Source organism: Bacillus rossius, chromosome 6, assembly GCF_032445375.1.
Source record: "Bacillus rossius redtenbacheri isolate Brsri chromosome 6, Brsri_v3, whole genome shotgun sequence".
NCBI classification, from domain to species: Eukaryota; Metazoa; Arthropoda; class Insecta; order Phasmatodea; family Bacillidae; genus Bacillus; species Bacillus rossius.
This window is the reverse complement of record NC_086334.1, coordinates 26,476,431-26,492,805: the sequence shown is the minus strand read 5'-3', so window position 1 is coordinate 26,492,805 and position 16,375 is coordinate 26,476,431. Positions and strand designations below refer to the sequence as shown.

Below are 16,375 nucleotides of genomic sequence, written 5' to 3'. Positions count from 1 at the left end.
GGAATTGTTAGGTGAGAAGGAAGAATGGTAGGCAGTTCCAAGGATAACTCGGTGTTGTCCGTTCCACGAGCCCCTTTTACTGTCGCATAGAGAGCCGGCCGCAGCCTGACGGACACGTCGCGGAATGAGTGCCCTCCCCACAACGACCCGGACTCCCGGATGAAAGTCTCGTCCTTTTAATACGTCCCGACACAAACTGGGAAGATAATCCCGTAACTATCGTCCCGGTTACGATTGTCCTGTTATGATGCACAGCGCGTGCGTGGTCCGTCACGTAAGAGATTCGTACTGACTGAGAGGTTCGGCGGTCCGTAGATGCGCGTACACGGCCTATGACGTTCGGCTGGTGACGTTCCGGTAAAACTCGTAAAACTCAATACAGCCAGCGATACAACGTCTGCAGCTCAGCTGCAGAGACGACCCGTGACGTTTCACTGTCGGCGGACTGCGAGATGACAAAACGCGCCTCACGAGCAGCGCGGAGCGGCGTGCACGTCTGCCCTCTAGCGTGCCCAGAACACCACTGCGCTCTCCCTCCCGCCAGTGGACCGAGGCCCGCGGGCCGCGGGGGAGGGGAGGGGAGAAATCGGCCGGCGTGGAAGTGGCCCGCCCCGCGACGCGCCAGGCTGCGATTACATTACTAGCACGGCATAAGCACTTGAGAAAATCACAGAATTATCAACACAACTTTAGCGAGTAATTAATTAAAAAGCAAATTTACACAAGAATTAATTAGTTACGATTACATAATATACACAATTGTTGAGGCTCATGACCATTTTAAAATACATAAAAAGCATAATTATTTATAACACAAAAAGAAGCCCACTGGCATGCTAGGGCGCACGCGGGTGCGTCCCTGACCGTAGAACTTCACAGATGGTGCACTGGGGGGACAAAACTCCTTCAGGACCACGTCGGTGGACAGGTACGGCCTCTGCATCTGGGAGGGTATGACGATTGTCGTCAAATAATTACTATATACAAAGGAAAAGTTACGTCAAAACTCTCTCCATAACCAGTCATATAAATACATACAAAATATATGTGTGTATGTATATATGTATGTATATATATTATATATATACCTTTGATTCAGGTACAAGGGAAAAAGTCTCAAAAGTTACTTTATTACATTTTTTATACTAGTATATTTACTTTGTTACATAACCTTCCTGAGGATATGGGGGTTATTCGAAACAAATATCCTGAAAACAAACCTTATATACTTGGAAAATTGAGGTCATTTTAGGTCTTGGAGAACTAAGGAAATCTATCTGAAATAAATATGGCCGCCAAGAGTAGAAGGCACTGAATCTGGCATCACGAGCATCCCAGTACAAACACTAACTCAAAAAAGTGCATCGTACATACAACTTCAGAAAAATCCACATGATCCAGCAAGAATACAACAAACATTAGAAAATACACTTAGAAAATAATATACTGGCCATTACGAAAATACTAACTTCAATACATAGCTCTCCAATAACATGCACACACACACAAACACACACACACTCTCTCTCTCTCTCTCTGTGGTGTGTGTGTCTTTCTTTCTCTCGCGCGCGATCCATGGCGAGTTCAGCTATTTTATTCCTAATCTAACTAAAACTAAGTGTATTTGGGAGGGATCCGGGTTAGGGAGGGACCTAAGTGCCTCTCAGGCCAAAGCCTATATGCCTAGTCATGCTGGGATTAGCCATGCTGGGAGAGGGTCGCATGTATTGTGTGCTTAGGAGGGGATTGGCCAGCTATAGCAGCGATTGGCGCCATGTCTAACTCCCCTCACTCTTAACTCTAGACTAAACTACTAGATAAGTTGGGCCAAGGTAAAACCTGCATAGACACAGATAAAATCCTGGGCACTTTCATGCAGGATGCCAAATTTCATGCATTAATTTCAGGCATATTAAATACAGGAGAAAGAAGGATGGTTCAGGAAGAAGAGTTGGTCAGAGCAGAAAGAGTCTACCATGCGGGGTTTGGGCGCTTTGACTTAATTGTCCGCATTGTTTGTTGTTCTGCAGTTCTGAATCTTCTGACCAGTGACGCAAGCACCCCTGGTGGTGGCTGGCCACACCAGGCCACCCACTCCGCTTCCATTAGCACCTAAACTAAAAGAAGAAAATAAGAACACCTTACTTACTAAAGATACACAAACAGAACATATTTCACTATGTGTACACTCTGCTAGTGTGGAGCGTAGGCTACATTATTTGAGATATTTTAAAGCTAATAACTTAATATGAATTAAACTATTATATTTTTGGTATTTTATTTTATTGTTTTTGTTTTTATTATTTTTAATTTTTCTCTCTTAGCCTAACATATTATATTACTTTATTTAGGGCGCGGTTACACGGGACCCTGAACTACTTCAGGTGAACATGTTTAAGTAAACACGTTTACAAACGCGAAAGTGTACGGTTACGGTTACAGGGTAGTTGCTGAAAAGTGTGTTTAGCTCTAAAACCGATTGTCTACTGTCAACGAATGACTGTGTTGTTGTTCTCTATTTGTGTAATTGTACCCAGAAAACGCGGGATTTTCTCACTTGTTTATACAGCATTATCAGCAGAAATGGAATGTGTTTTCATATTGCTCAATATTTTTTTTACAAATCGGGAATTCAAACAACATGCACAGTAAAATTTTTAAACTTATTTTTTTATTATTTTTTGAGCGAGAGTACCTATCTCAGTTTTAAGAAAGTTAAGGTCAGGATCAATTTATATATATATATATATATATATATATATATATATATATATATATATATATAAAATTATCTGTTGATTTTTTTTTGTTGCATTCGGTAAAATATTACTCAAACTTGTGCCAGAAACACTTTCCATCTTGAATTTATGCAAAAGACTGTTTATATTCTAAACAGCCAATCAGAGGCTAATGTAGAAGATATGTCGATCTGAACTACTTTGCCAACCTGTTTAAGTTAAATGAGAAATGGCCTCAAACTAAACATGTTCAGACTGCGTGTAACCGCACTCAACAGCTGAACATGTTCACCTGAAGTAGTTCAGACTCCCGTGTAACCGCGCCCTTAGTACCTTAATATCTGCATACTTAAATAGAGTGGTAGAACTGCCAACATATAAAGTAACAGGCGAATGGGAACAGAGCACTCATATTATTGTTTTAAATATTCAAAATTTTAAGTAGCCATGCCCTGCGGCAGTGCTACCCATCTGAAAGCAGCATTCCACTCGTATCGGCACCCCAGCTCGATTGGTGTTTATTTGCACTGACAATCCGGGCAAACATGTATCACGACTTCTACCACTCATTTTAAATGATATCGTCGCGATGCACCACAGGCCTGCCATGCCCGGCAGCAAGCAGCATGCCACTCGTATCGGCATCCCAGCTCGATCGGTGTTTACTTTCACTGAATGCGAGGGCAGAGGGTAGGTTCAATGCAGTACGACTCTCTTTGTCGCTACATTTGGTAGCCTAACTATTTATTATTTTAATTGCCCAAATCCCCATCTTATATACCCTAAATTTCTCCCCCTATTTTTCAACTTTGCCTCTCACTTGTCTGGGAAGAAAGTGATAATCGGATACTATAATATGTAGAATGTTCTTAAAGGTTCTTCTTTGTAGTCCTCCAAACAATCGATACATAGGCGAGTTTTCCTGAAGTTTTTCTTCTTCTTACTAAAATCTCATTTGGTTCCCTGAGTTTGAAGCTGATTTGGAAGGAATCCTGTGATTTGTTTAGTCCGAGTTTGCCTGCACCCAGCAGTAGCCTGTCTATGACTTATGTCTACAAGGTAACAATTGACAATAGGTAAGGTTATGTGGTTATGTGCTAAAGAGGTGTAAAAGTAACGAAAAAATGTGTACCCGTATGTATTCGTTACTATAACAATTAGTACTCGTTACTTTCGTATCGTTACTCGTTACTTCTGATACCGCATGACATGGTACATAGCATCGAATCGAGTCGTATTTCGTACGCGTACAGTATGACGTCGCGTAAATAAAAATAAATCGAATATAAACAATTAAAAATATTTGATAATTAACAGCTTTTGTTAACCAAGAAACAATTAACTCTCATTAGAGCGGCTTTATTATAATATATCTTTTAAGATAAGAACATAAACCGTGAAAATACGCGATTATAAAAAACAAAAACATACATATTTATAATTTGTAAAAAATACTTTCTTACGTTGTTTCTGTTCGAATCTAAAACTTTGTCTACACACACAATACCTTTAATAAATAGTAAAAAAACTTGGACGACGAATTTCCAAATCATACTTTTATTAATAAACAAACATCGTTATTTGTAACGAATACGCGCGCGCATGCGTGAAACATACGAAAGATGCGAGTAACGAAATGCATTCGTGTGTAACGTTTCGTTACTCGTTACTAGATGCCGCACCCGTTACTCAGTAACGAATACATACGGTTTGCTACAGCTCTAATGTGCTATCTCAATGTCTAATTTAAACATTAAACGTCTCTTGACCAAATACACGGTCACAGGTTGCACTTCAACTCACGGTACAGCCTTAGGGCTCCATCCTTCGGAACAAAAATAGAGTTCACTTGATTCTTGTATTGGGCTTGTACCGACGACTGTGGTCAAAAACTTTTAGATTACAGTTCCAAAAAGGAAAGGAAAAAAAAATGATTATCTGCGGTAGCGCCCGAACCACAGTCGTGAAATTCTCTCCTCAACTACATAATCATCTGCTTTTATGACCCCTCACCCGACCACGAATTTTTTGGTACCTACTTCGTCGAGACAAAGACTGCCTGAGGCTACGTACATCTGCGTACCGCTTGGAGGAAATCGCAGTTGCACTGCCTCTCGCCAATCACAGCACATCCCTTAGAAAACCTTAGCAGGATACAATTTTTGACCTCAAAGTGAGGTGTTTACTGGCAAAATTATGACAAGGAAAAAAAATTACATATTCTGATGACATAATTTTTAACCAATCACAAAAATAAATATCTTTGCAAATTACCAGCCAATATGGACGCATAGCAAAAGCTGCCCGACACTCCAAAATCTATTCTCACTGCTACAAATTCTCTGTCTCTAATTATTATGCAACAGGCCAAGTATTGGATCAGCTTACCTGTAGGCAGAGAATCATGGTGAGGAAAATAAATGCAAAAGAAAATTATGTAACATGCCATTTCAAACAAAGCAAAAAGCAGCAATTCTTAAAAAAAAACATGAAAGCATGTAAAAACAAGACGGGTTAAAACAACCAGACAAGTTAAACAAGACTTAAGGGATTTCTTCACTATAAAGTAGTCAAATCATCAGAAAGGCTTGAAAAGCTTGAAATAATGTATATTATGATTATATAATAAATAGGAATACTTTTTAAAAGGAATAAAAAGCTGTTAATAAATGATATCAGTACACGTAACACGTAATAAATTGTTATTTAAACAATTTAATAAGTTGGGAGTGCATTACCTTGGGTTGTGACAAAGTAGTTGGTGAGTTTGTATGTTTTTTTCAAATGTAGGTAAAAACCTAGCAGGTAAGTTACCAAAACCAGTTTCTCCACCAACTAACAGTTTAAACAACTAAAAATTTTGTGAACCCTATTTTTTTTTAATCCAGTAACAGTAAGTGAGTTAGGCAAACACAATTAATTTAAAAAAAAAAATATCTAAACAAAATATGGATTTACCAAAATCATACTCATAAAGTTACAAGGAACACTAAACTCTGTTATCGCCAACTTAATCAACCAGTCCTTTTCTGTGGGAAAATTCCCAGAACAATGTAAAATTGCTAGACTAATACCAATTTATAAGCAGGGAATTAAAACAGATCCAGGAAATCATAGACCAATATCCATCCTTCCAACTATATCAAAGATACTAATAGAAAAATGTTAACTTTAGAATGCAATTTTTCAAAAAATCTAAATTCTTCTATCCTTACTATTATGATTTCATTGAAAAATCCTCTACAGCTAATGCAGTTTGTTACTAGTTTAAAAATGGATTGAAAAGTTTATTTCTTTTAATAATCAGTTTGGTTTTATCAGTAATGTGTATTTTCTATTTGAATTTGATGATATCTGAAAGAATTATTGTTTACAGCAAATAATTAGTGTATTCAAAAGTGACTTTTGAAAGCTAATGTGCAACATTTTATGTGAAAGTTTTATTGGCAAAGTGGACTACTAAACAATTTTTGGCGTGACAGGAAGGGAGTTGAATGGCTTGGAAGAAGGGATACTAGGGGTGAAAGATGCAAAGGATCTGAAGAAAACGCCGGGGGGGGGGGGGGGGGGGGGGGGGGTTGGCAGTGATCGAAATGGGAAGACTCCTTGCCACCGGGTGAAAGCCTAATTGCGAGCGTAATAGTCTATTCAATTCAATTGAATTCCAAACTGGTGTGAATAAACTATCAATAAAAGAATGCCAATTCCATGTTTTTGTATAAGGAGTCTTATGCTGTTGGATAATATAATAATATATACTAATCATTACGTAAATATATTCTTTTCCCATATATTTATGTACTGTAATATTTTTATTTATTTAAAATTTACTAACTGATGTACCCATTCTTTGTTCTGGAAGTCTGCTGGCAGAACTGAAAGATTACACTAAAGAAAGGAATAAAATGCAAAAGTAAAATGTGCTGCAAATAATATTCCTAAAATTGTAACAAACACAGCAAAATAAAATCTGCAAAGAGTTTGACAGTTGTCTGATAAATTACTTTATTAATTAACATTAAGCAGTACATGTATTAGCCTATTCTTCACATTGAGTAGTGACTATTTTAAAAATTTCTAAATAAGAAAAAATGAATTTTGAAAGAATAGCTTTCAAGTGCATATGTGCTTCCCCCCCCCCCCCCCCCTTCATCCCCCACCATTCATCCTGGAATCTATGTACCACATTTCACAGCTCTAGGCCTTACCTCTTCGTGCTATATAAATGATAGGCAAACTGTCTCTCGTATTATTATAGATGCAATTTCAATTTTGGTCTGATATAAGCAAATTTTATATTAATTGCATATTTAAAAATCTTAATTGGTTCGTAAACCCCTATAAAGTAACATGTTGGAGTATCTTTTGCTTTTCAAACTTAAAAATGCAAGACATTATTTTGCTTTTCAAATTTAAAAATGCAAGACATTACTATTACGGGGCCAGTTACCTGGTCTGACATACAGTGTGCAGAGCTTTAGAAGAAACCAAGCGATTTGAATACTGCTGAAGATATAGAGTAGTGTTTGTTTATGAAAAGCATTTAACAATACTCTGAGTGTGGATGGTTAAATGTGTTTCCGAATTTTGTTTTTAAACTGTATTTTTCGGAGAGTGGAAAGTGCTAAAACGTGTTTTTTAAGAATAATTTTTAGGCATGGAATGCTTGAAAGCACCCAAGGGCCTTTCATTACACCTTTATCTTAATTTCTCCATCTTGTGTTATGATTACAGCTCAGATTTCATAGTTCTCTTATGCATGACAAGAACCTAATACGTAGAGGAGATGAGCGTGCTAAAAGCACCAGCAAGCGTCAATCTTATCATCCATCCTCACTAGGGGCTGCTTAAGGTGTGATTTTTTTCAAACCAAATCAGAGGTTTTCAGTGACCATAATCACTTGTGGAGTATATTTTGCAGCACCCCAGCACTGTGTTATTACTCAAGCTACTAGGAGCTCACTATCCTCTTCAGGTGTTATTGTGTAAAGCTTATGTACAACTTAAAAAAAATTGGTTGTCTGTAAAGTCGGTTTACGGACGAAAACATTGATGAAATGATTGATCCAGAAGAAAATGAAATATCATATTCGGCCTGAGACTGAGCCGTAATAGGTTTTTGTAACCAAACCATTTAGGCATTAAAAATATTATAATCTTTGAGGAAGAAATTTTTTTAAAATTTTTCTCTATTTTGTATGATAAAATCTACCTCTGCATACTTTTATGAATAAAATTGAATCATTTTTATTGAATTATCACTATTTTGTATGGATACAAAGGAGGAGTGAAATGAAATCTACAATTTAATTAATAAATTTACTTTTATTTGTATTTATTAATTCAAATATATTTATTACTTTTGAAGTGTCGTGCGCGCTGTATTTATTTTTACAAGTACAAAAAAAAAAAATTCTGCTGCCGGGATTTGATCCGTCAACCTATCAATTGGTAGTTAGCGTTGCTAACCGTACAGCCACGAGGCCATATTGGTAACAATTGTTTCAGATGTTATAAATTGATAACATTCCACGCACAATATTTGTTTGAATTTCTTTTAACTAGCATATTCTCTGTTGGATTCGAAATATTTACACCCTTGTGGGCTCATAACTATAATACGGTGTGTGATTTAGTTGATCAAATAATAACTCATGACAAATAATTACCAATGTCAAACTAAAGCGTGAAAAGTATCATACCAGCAATAAATATTTAGTTGCACAGCTAAAACAATACTTATACAACACTGTTTAAATATACTGATTTACACTAGTTATTAAATTCATACGTACTTGTAAGAACACCATTTCCTTGCGAATATACTCCCGTGGCGCGGTGCACAACAATAACCTCGAGTACGCCGCCACGTGCCGGCCAAGTTCTCTGTACCGTCCGCAACATACCAGAGAGATGTCACGCATGCGTAAACAGGACACATCCGTAGTGGGACATCTGTAGTCGGACAATTTTTCGTGCATGCAGCCAGCGTTCATCGATTTATTAGACGTCACGTCAACAATGGAAAATCCTACACATACCAATTACAGCCCGTGCATCTTTGCTGGGAAAAAAATGTTAATTTAGGACAAAAAATTGCAAGAAATTGTAATTTTAATTTCTGTGTTTCAGTTTCGTTAGTTAAAAAAATAAGAATCTCATTTGAATTGATTTCCATTTTGTTAAATTGTTAAAAACTGATATTCATCAGCTAGCTTGGCAAAATAGTCTCCATGACATAACAACCGATTTATTCATTTAAGACCATAGAAATAGATGATTCTCCAGAAAGTTTTATTCAAGTAACATTGTCATGAAATCTAAGATATTGTGTTTTCAGGTAACATCTGGACAAAATGGCTTCTGTCAACAGTCTTCCATCAGAAGTGCTCTGTATTGTGTTTGAGTATCTCAGTGTAGATGATTTGGTGCATACTATTCCAAGCATATGCCAGAAATGGAAGAATGCATCACAGGACATTCTGTTGTGGAAGAATAAGACATACAGACCAACCAAGGATAAAACTGTTGAGGATGTAGTTTCCTATTTGAAGAAACTTCCGAGACTTTACCTTTTAGACCTCAAATCTATGACAGATGAAAATTATGTGTTGGTTGATAAAATTCTCATTTTAATTTGCCAGATGTTCCCAGAAGTCGAAAGTGTGTTACTTGGGGACGGCGCACTCTACTCAGTAGAACAAATGATTAGTTTACTTCATGTATCGAGCAGTCTTAACTCTCTTAGCTTAAATGTTTCTGAAAATAATCACGATCTAATGCGTGCTTTGTGGAGTGCCCCAAAATTGAAACACTTGTCGTTGACCAATCACCCGATTCTTGATGATATTTCTGCAGAATACATTTGCAATATTGTCAGATGTTGTCATTCTTTGGAAGCACTTAAACTTACAGTATGTGTTAATGACATGAATAAAATTACCCGCATTCTGGAAGTTGCAAAACATGTCCTTAAGTATTTGGAGTTTAAAGCAGTGTTTGGTTTTCAACAAGCATTGCTGTCTGACAGTTTTGTTCAGTGTTACAAACTGAAAACTTTGAAGTTTTCAACTAAGGAAGGACAATGTGAATTGCTTAATTTAGCAAATTTTGGGAAAATGCCTAGTATCTTAGAATTGGCACTGATAAATTTTCCACTGGTGCCAAGTTCTCTGACACTGTTATTTGTTCAAAATTCATGGCCACAACTAGAAGTTCTCTGCGTAAGTGGTGTGAAGACATTAGAAACTGAATTTCTACATCAGGTATTTGAAAGGTGTCCAAATCTTCAGTCATTAGATGTGAGTCGTAGTAACATTTCAGACACTGGAATCAGCAGTTTAAATGTACATTGTCCCAAACTACAACATTTATGTGTATCTTATACAAGTTTGACAGATCTTTCTCTTACAGATTTTTGGAGATGCCCGTTGGTAGATACATTAATTTTACGTGCATGTTGTAAATTGACATCTAATGTTGTTCATCACATTGTTAAGTGTGTACATTTAAAGTTAATTGATGCAAGTAATAATACATGGTTGACTGACAGAGATGTTGTAAAACTGTTGAGTTGCTCCAAACTGGAAACACTTCGAATAGGTTCTTGTGAAAGTATTAGTGGAATTTTCTTTCAGAATGTTAAATGTTTCTCTCCAACTCTTCGTGAAATTGAACTCAGTCAGTTTGTTCATGAAGATTATTATAAGATTACATGTCAGAAATTGCATTCACTAAGAGTTACCACTGTCGATAAGTATAGTGAATATAGACTTTCAAATGATGTGTTTGCTTATCCTTGATAACATAATATTTGTATCTTAAACTGTATAGAGAAAGTTTAAAATAAAATATTTTTACAAGTGTAACGGTTTTTAATTAATTATAATTAACAATTGAATAAGTCAAGATCAACAGAGCAAAGGTTTTTACTATATAGAAAAGATTTGTACCGGTATGTGAAAGAACAAATACGTTTGAGTGTTTGTCAACTGATAATGCAGTCTTAAAACAATACCATAGATTACAGAATGCTTAAAGAAATAAGATATATTCTCCAGTTGTTAACATTGTGATAAAATTATAAATAATTGCCTTGGAAATTTTTTCAGTCCTGTTTGAAATGCTTTACAGGAAAAAATTAAGTACTACTATCATTTAAATTCTGTCTCAATAGGGACATAATGTTGTTAATATAATGAACTTGTCCCCTGTCGTTGCCATGGAAAGTTTTTGGCCAATTGTAGAAATGATATATGCATGCTAACTGATTTATTACTTAGTAGACAGGATCAAAGTACATTGGCCAGGGGCAAAGAGTGGGTTTCAAAGTAGTTAAACCGACATTTTCAAAACCAGGAATTTTTACACAAGTGTTAAAACACATAACTTTATTATTTTATTGACGCCACTCCCGCTGCCTGATTAAGTTTAGAATAAATATTGAATTGAAAATGATCTCGGGGGGGGGGGGGGGGGGCTGCAGGTAGGCGTGTGTCGTCCAAGTGAACTACCTGGGCTGTTCAGGCCACCCAGGACGCCTTGAAATAAAAGGAAACTGACTGAAAAGACACTGCACTTTATTAAGGTTTTATACACTGGTCCAACCCTGCTCGAGTCTGTTGTCAGACCGTCTCTACACAGTCGGTTTAACACAAAGACGTCGCGCGCGAACAGGTTAGGCGGCAAACGCGTGTAGAAGTTCTATCATGAGTCCGGCACTGACAAAAACTAAGGCCGCAGCGAACCACTGCAGCACTGAAAAGTTGCAACTAAATTTATATTATGACTGAAATTGAATATGAAATGGCAAAAGTACACGATCAACAGTTCTTAAACAGGAATGCAACTACATATATTAATAAGTCAAAGTTCGTGATGGATAAACTATGAATAGACGCTAAAAAAATTAAATTTACTGTAGATCGCCGTGACGCGGCTGGATTGCGAATACAAAAGTCATTACTTCGGATGCTCTTACGCCATGTCGCCTAAATGCTGGTTTTGGCGCGATGGGCGCTGTGCAACCGTCCCGGCGTCGGAAGGCAACTGCCCAATAGTGATGGGTCGTTCGTTAACGATTCGTTCAAAAAGAACGAATCTTTGAGAGAACGAAATCTTGCGATTCGTTCGCGATGTAAAGAACCGGCTCTTTGAGAGCCGGTACCTTGAAAGATTCGGTAGAACGAAAATGCGGAGAGAACGAGAGAACCAACCGGCTCTTTGAGAGCCGGTACCTTGAAAGATTCGGAAGAACGAAAATGCGGAGAGAACGAGAGAACGAGATGAGAGAACCGGCCACGCGCCCGGTCTGATTCGTTCGTGAAATGATTCATGACGTCAGGAGTCTGAAGAATTAGTAATCACAGCGTGCGCATGTTTACAAGAGCAAACGATAACTGATCAAATAAAATAGGGTAACATGAAAAGTATCTATACCTGAAAATGTAGTGGTTTAAAATTGCTTTTTCACATTCACATACCGTAAACTGGGACAACTTTGGCCCTTCAGGTCAACTTTGTCCCACACAGAGAAAAAAGATGAATTATATTGTTTTAGAAATGTTTTTCAAAATAACATGTCGAACATTAGTTAGACATAGTTCCTATTATGTTACTGTTTAGAATATGTAGGTAGGGAATTTTTGTACCACATCAGTTGTGGTGGTATCACTGTTACAAAAGAACCAGCTGTTTCATGAAGAATTATTTAGTGCACAACTTTGTGGTGTGCATAATTTGATTTTAGTCTGAAAAATCTGGTAAGTGTAAAATTAATCTATTTATGCATATGTCCTTACAGGAACATTTCAATATCAGCTTAATTGTACAAATTTTTTTCAACTTTGCTTATAGTAATAGCAAATGTCAATTTAGAGGTTAGTTTGGACAACTTTGTCCCGGGTTAAAGTTGCACCATTGAAAAAAAATTAACTTCATTGTCATTCTTAATGTTTTAATGTTTCAGAAAACTTTATATTACATTGAGGCCAAACTATGCTAGATATTTTTCACTTGTTTATATGTTTCAGGGAATCAAACAGGCAGCACTATGAGAACAGTGAGAAAGGGAAGTAGAAGAAAGATAGGGAGTCGAAGATATCAGGACTACACAGAAGATACTTTACAGAAGTGTTTGGAAGATATTAGGGAAGGTAGACTTTCTCAGAGGGCAGCAGAGAAGTTTTGGAACATCTCCTGCAGCACAATAAAAAACAAACTGAAAGGTGTGCACACTAAAAAACCAGGTAGGCAGCCAATACTAACCGAAGAAGAGGAAGAAACACTTGTTGAACATACTACGATTTTATGTGATTTTGGTTTTCCCATCACAGAATATGCTTTAAGATGTGTTGTAAAACTTTATTTAGACAAAATGGGTCGAAATGTTTGTGAGTTCCGTGACAACCTACCAGGTTATGACTGGGGACGGCACTTTCTGGAACGTCACCCCGAGTTAACTTGCCGCATATCCTCAAACATTAAGCGAGACCGGGCTGGTGTAGATAAGGAGACATTACTTAAATATTTTTTAAATCTGGAGAAAAGTGTCGAAGGCATTCCACCTGAAAATATGTGGAATTACGATGAATCCAACCTGACTGACGACCCAGGAAGCAGAAAAGTTTTATCAAGGCGCGGAATGAAACATGTTGAGCAAGTAATGGATTCTTCCAAAACGTCTACATCAGTTATGTTTTGTGGAAATGCAAAAGGGGAACTTCTGCCTGTCTATGTTGTTTATAAGGCAGAAAAGTTATGGGACACATGGATGGAAGGGGATCCGAAAGGTGCACGATTTAATAGGTCGAAGAGTGGATGGTTTGACTCAGGATCATTTGAAGACTGGTTTTTCCATCTTGTGCTCCCTAGACTCAAAAGACAAGAAGGAAAAAAGTTACTGATAGGAGACAACTTAGCATCTCACATTAGCAAGGAAGTCATTGCAGCCTGCCAAGAAAATGACATTGTCTTTGTTTGCCTGCCCCCACACTCCACCCATCTGACACAGCCACTTGATGTGGCATTCTTTCATCCACTGAAGGCAGAATGGAGGAAAATTCTACATGAATGGCGTAAAACTCCTAGCGGAGAGCGTTTCAAAACTCTACCGAAGGATGTATTCCCTAGATTGCTGAATAAACTTGTGGGAGTCTCTGTTCAAGACAAGGGGCAAAATTTAGTCTCAGGTTTCAAAAGTTGTGGCATTCATCCTCTTGATGCCACCAAAGTTTTGAAACGATTGCCAGGTGCTGAAGTTTCTGTGAATGTTGAGATTGTCAGTGAAGCATTCCTCGAAACAGTAATCAGTAAGAGATCAAAGGCCACACCTTCGATTCGAAAGAAGAGAAAACTTGTAAACGTTGAACCTGGTAAAGGAATCACTCCAACAGACATGGATACCGGTACACAAGTCGTCTCAGAACCTAAACAAAAGGATAAGAGGGGAAGGCCGAGGAAAGACGATTCTACCTCATCTGACGAGGGATCCAGTTTTGACATTTCTGATTCCACAAGTGACGATCTGGAATCTGAAAACCAAAATTCCGATTCTGAGTGCCTAACTCCACACAAAAATGAATCATGGAAGGAAGAACTAAGTGAGTGTGACTATGTTGCAGTCAAATACAATGGAGAACTCTATCCTGGCAGCATTGTTGGTTTCCCCATAGAAGATAACAGTAGAATTAAGAAAGTTAAGGTGATGTGCATGGAAAAAACTATGAAATTTTGGAGATGGCCAGTCAATAGTAAAGAGGACATAATGATTTATGATTTTGATGACATAATAATGAAAATACGTGAGCCTGTGCCAATAAGGAGGGGATATTTTTCTGTCCCTCAACTAAACACTTTCATTTCATAAAGAGTTTTTCTGACTAACCTATGTAAAAATGTTTTTACATTTACTATATGTTGCCTAATAATTTTTAATGGTGTCTCACAAGTGTGCTTGGATATATGTTTGCATTAGTTATCAATATAAGGTACCAATATATTAAAAATAATAAATATTTTACTGTGGTTTTTGTATTCTGTCTTTAGATAATAAGTTTTTTCCTAATAAAATGTTTAAAAAAATGTTTTTGGTGATTTATTTGGTCTTATATTCTAGGTATAACTGTAAATAACATTGTCCCACAAACCCATTTGAACAACATTAACCCTCTAATAAAAATACACTCACTACTGCGGTAAAAATGATATTGGGCTAAAGATGTCCTACAATGGGACAACTTTAACCCACCGAAACAATAATTTGTTAAAAACAATAAAATTTTATAAAACTACAAACCGACATAACTACTTGTTCCCAAAACTTTCACCTCTACACCAAAAATGTTTTGGAAAATTTTACTTTATTAATGCAAAAGATCAGAAGCATCAAATTTGAAAAATTGAAAAAAGTGGGTTAAAGTTGGCCCAGTTTACGGTACACAAATATGGAAATAAAAAACTAAAAAAACAGTATGAATTAAAAATAACAGGGAAAGTAACTACAAATGTTCACACTTACCATTTTTGGGTTAATTAATGTACTTCATTATCGTCTCTCTTCATACGGAAGGGCAGTAGAAGTATTAAATTGTTGTCATTTTTTCACTAAATGTGTTGGTCTACAGTAAACACTTTACTGTCACTAAAGTGTAAATAGCCTATATATTAATATTTGTAACTTAAAAAGTAATAAAATACAAATCTTGTTTCATATACGCAACTGTGATTCACTGGCTACGAAAAGCAATGTTCAAATACTAGCTATAGTGCGATTACAAATTAAAGTTAAGAAAAATCACTTTCGTAACATTTTTAGATTTAAGCCTGTTTCGCCTCTCAGATACTACTTGACCACTCTTGGAAAAAACTCTTTCACACGGAACGGACGTTGCCACGACGCACAGTCTTCTCTTCATAATTTCAAAAAGTCTGGGGTAGGAGTGCTTTTTATGCTTCCACCACTGAAGCGGATTTTCATGTCTTCGAATTAGCGGCTCTTGAAGATACCTGTCGAGTTCTATGATCCCAGCTGCTCTAGGAATTATATTTTGTGTTAAATTTTCCACTTTAGAATCAAAGTCGTCCCACAACAAACTAGACGCAACTTTAGTTTCACTTAAGTCTTGCATTGTTGAAATTTCTTCCAACTGAGAGTTACTACATTCACTGGCTTTGGTGACAATTCTCTGATAGGCAGAATTGAAGGAATTATCATCTTGAAACCCCTGCTTTTTGAAACGTGGGTCAAGAAGAGTTGCTTCTGATAATATTATATTATCTTCTATGTTTGATGCCAGTCTCTTAAAAAGTTGCTCCTCTAACTTGATTACCATGTTCTTAATTTTGTCGGGTAAGTTTTTCCTTTTCATTTTTGCGACATGTCGCATCATTGCCTGTCGAAGAAGTATCACTTTGGAAACCGTCACTGCCTTCTCGCTACTCATTTCAACTGTAACTTCCTTAAATACTTTAAGTATTTCACAAGCATTCTGTAGAATATCCCACTCGTCTTGTGTCAGTTGCTGAATTTGAGAGTTTAACAGAGACAGTGTTGAAATTATTGCTTCTTTTAACTCGATAAAACGTGTAAACATATCGAACGTAGAGTTCCATCGTGTAACCACGTCTTGAATAAGCTT

At 36.9% G+C, this 16,375-nt stretch overlaps 1 protein-coding gene across 4 annotated transcripts; it reads left to right on the top strand.

The window, feature by feature from the left end:
• The first annotated feature begins 3,720 nt into the window (after window positions 1–3,720).
• LOC134532889 (F-box/LRR-repeat protein 20-like) lies at window positions 3,721–10,606 on the top strand. Of its 4 annotated transcripts, none has more exons than XM_063369898.1 (2): window positions 3,721–3,814; window positions 9,079–10,606. In XM_063369898.1, the coding sequence occupies exon 2, from the start codon at window positions 9,095–9,097 to the stop codon at window positions 10,538–10,540; it is 1,446 nt and encodes a 481-aa protein (XP_063225968.1). In that variant the 5' UTR covers window positions 3,721–3,814; window positions 9,079–9,094; the 3' UTR covers window positions 10,541–10,606. The 4 variants fall into 4 exon arrangements, with proteins under 4 accessions (XP_063225968.1, XP_063225969.1, XP_063225970.1 ...); XM_063369899.1 differs by lacking the exon at window positions 3,721–3,814 and adding an exon at window positions 3,820–3,872; XM_063369900.1 differs by lacking the exon at window positions 3,721–3,814 and adding an exon at window positions 3,825–3,843.
• Window positions 10,607–16,375: the final 5,769 nt, after the last annotated feature.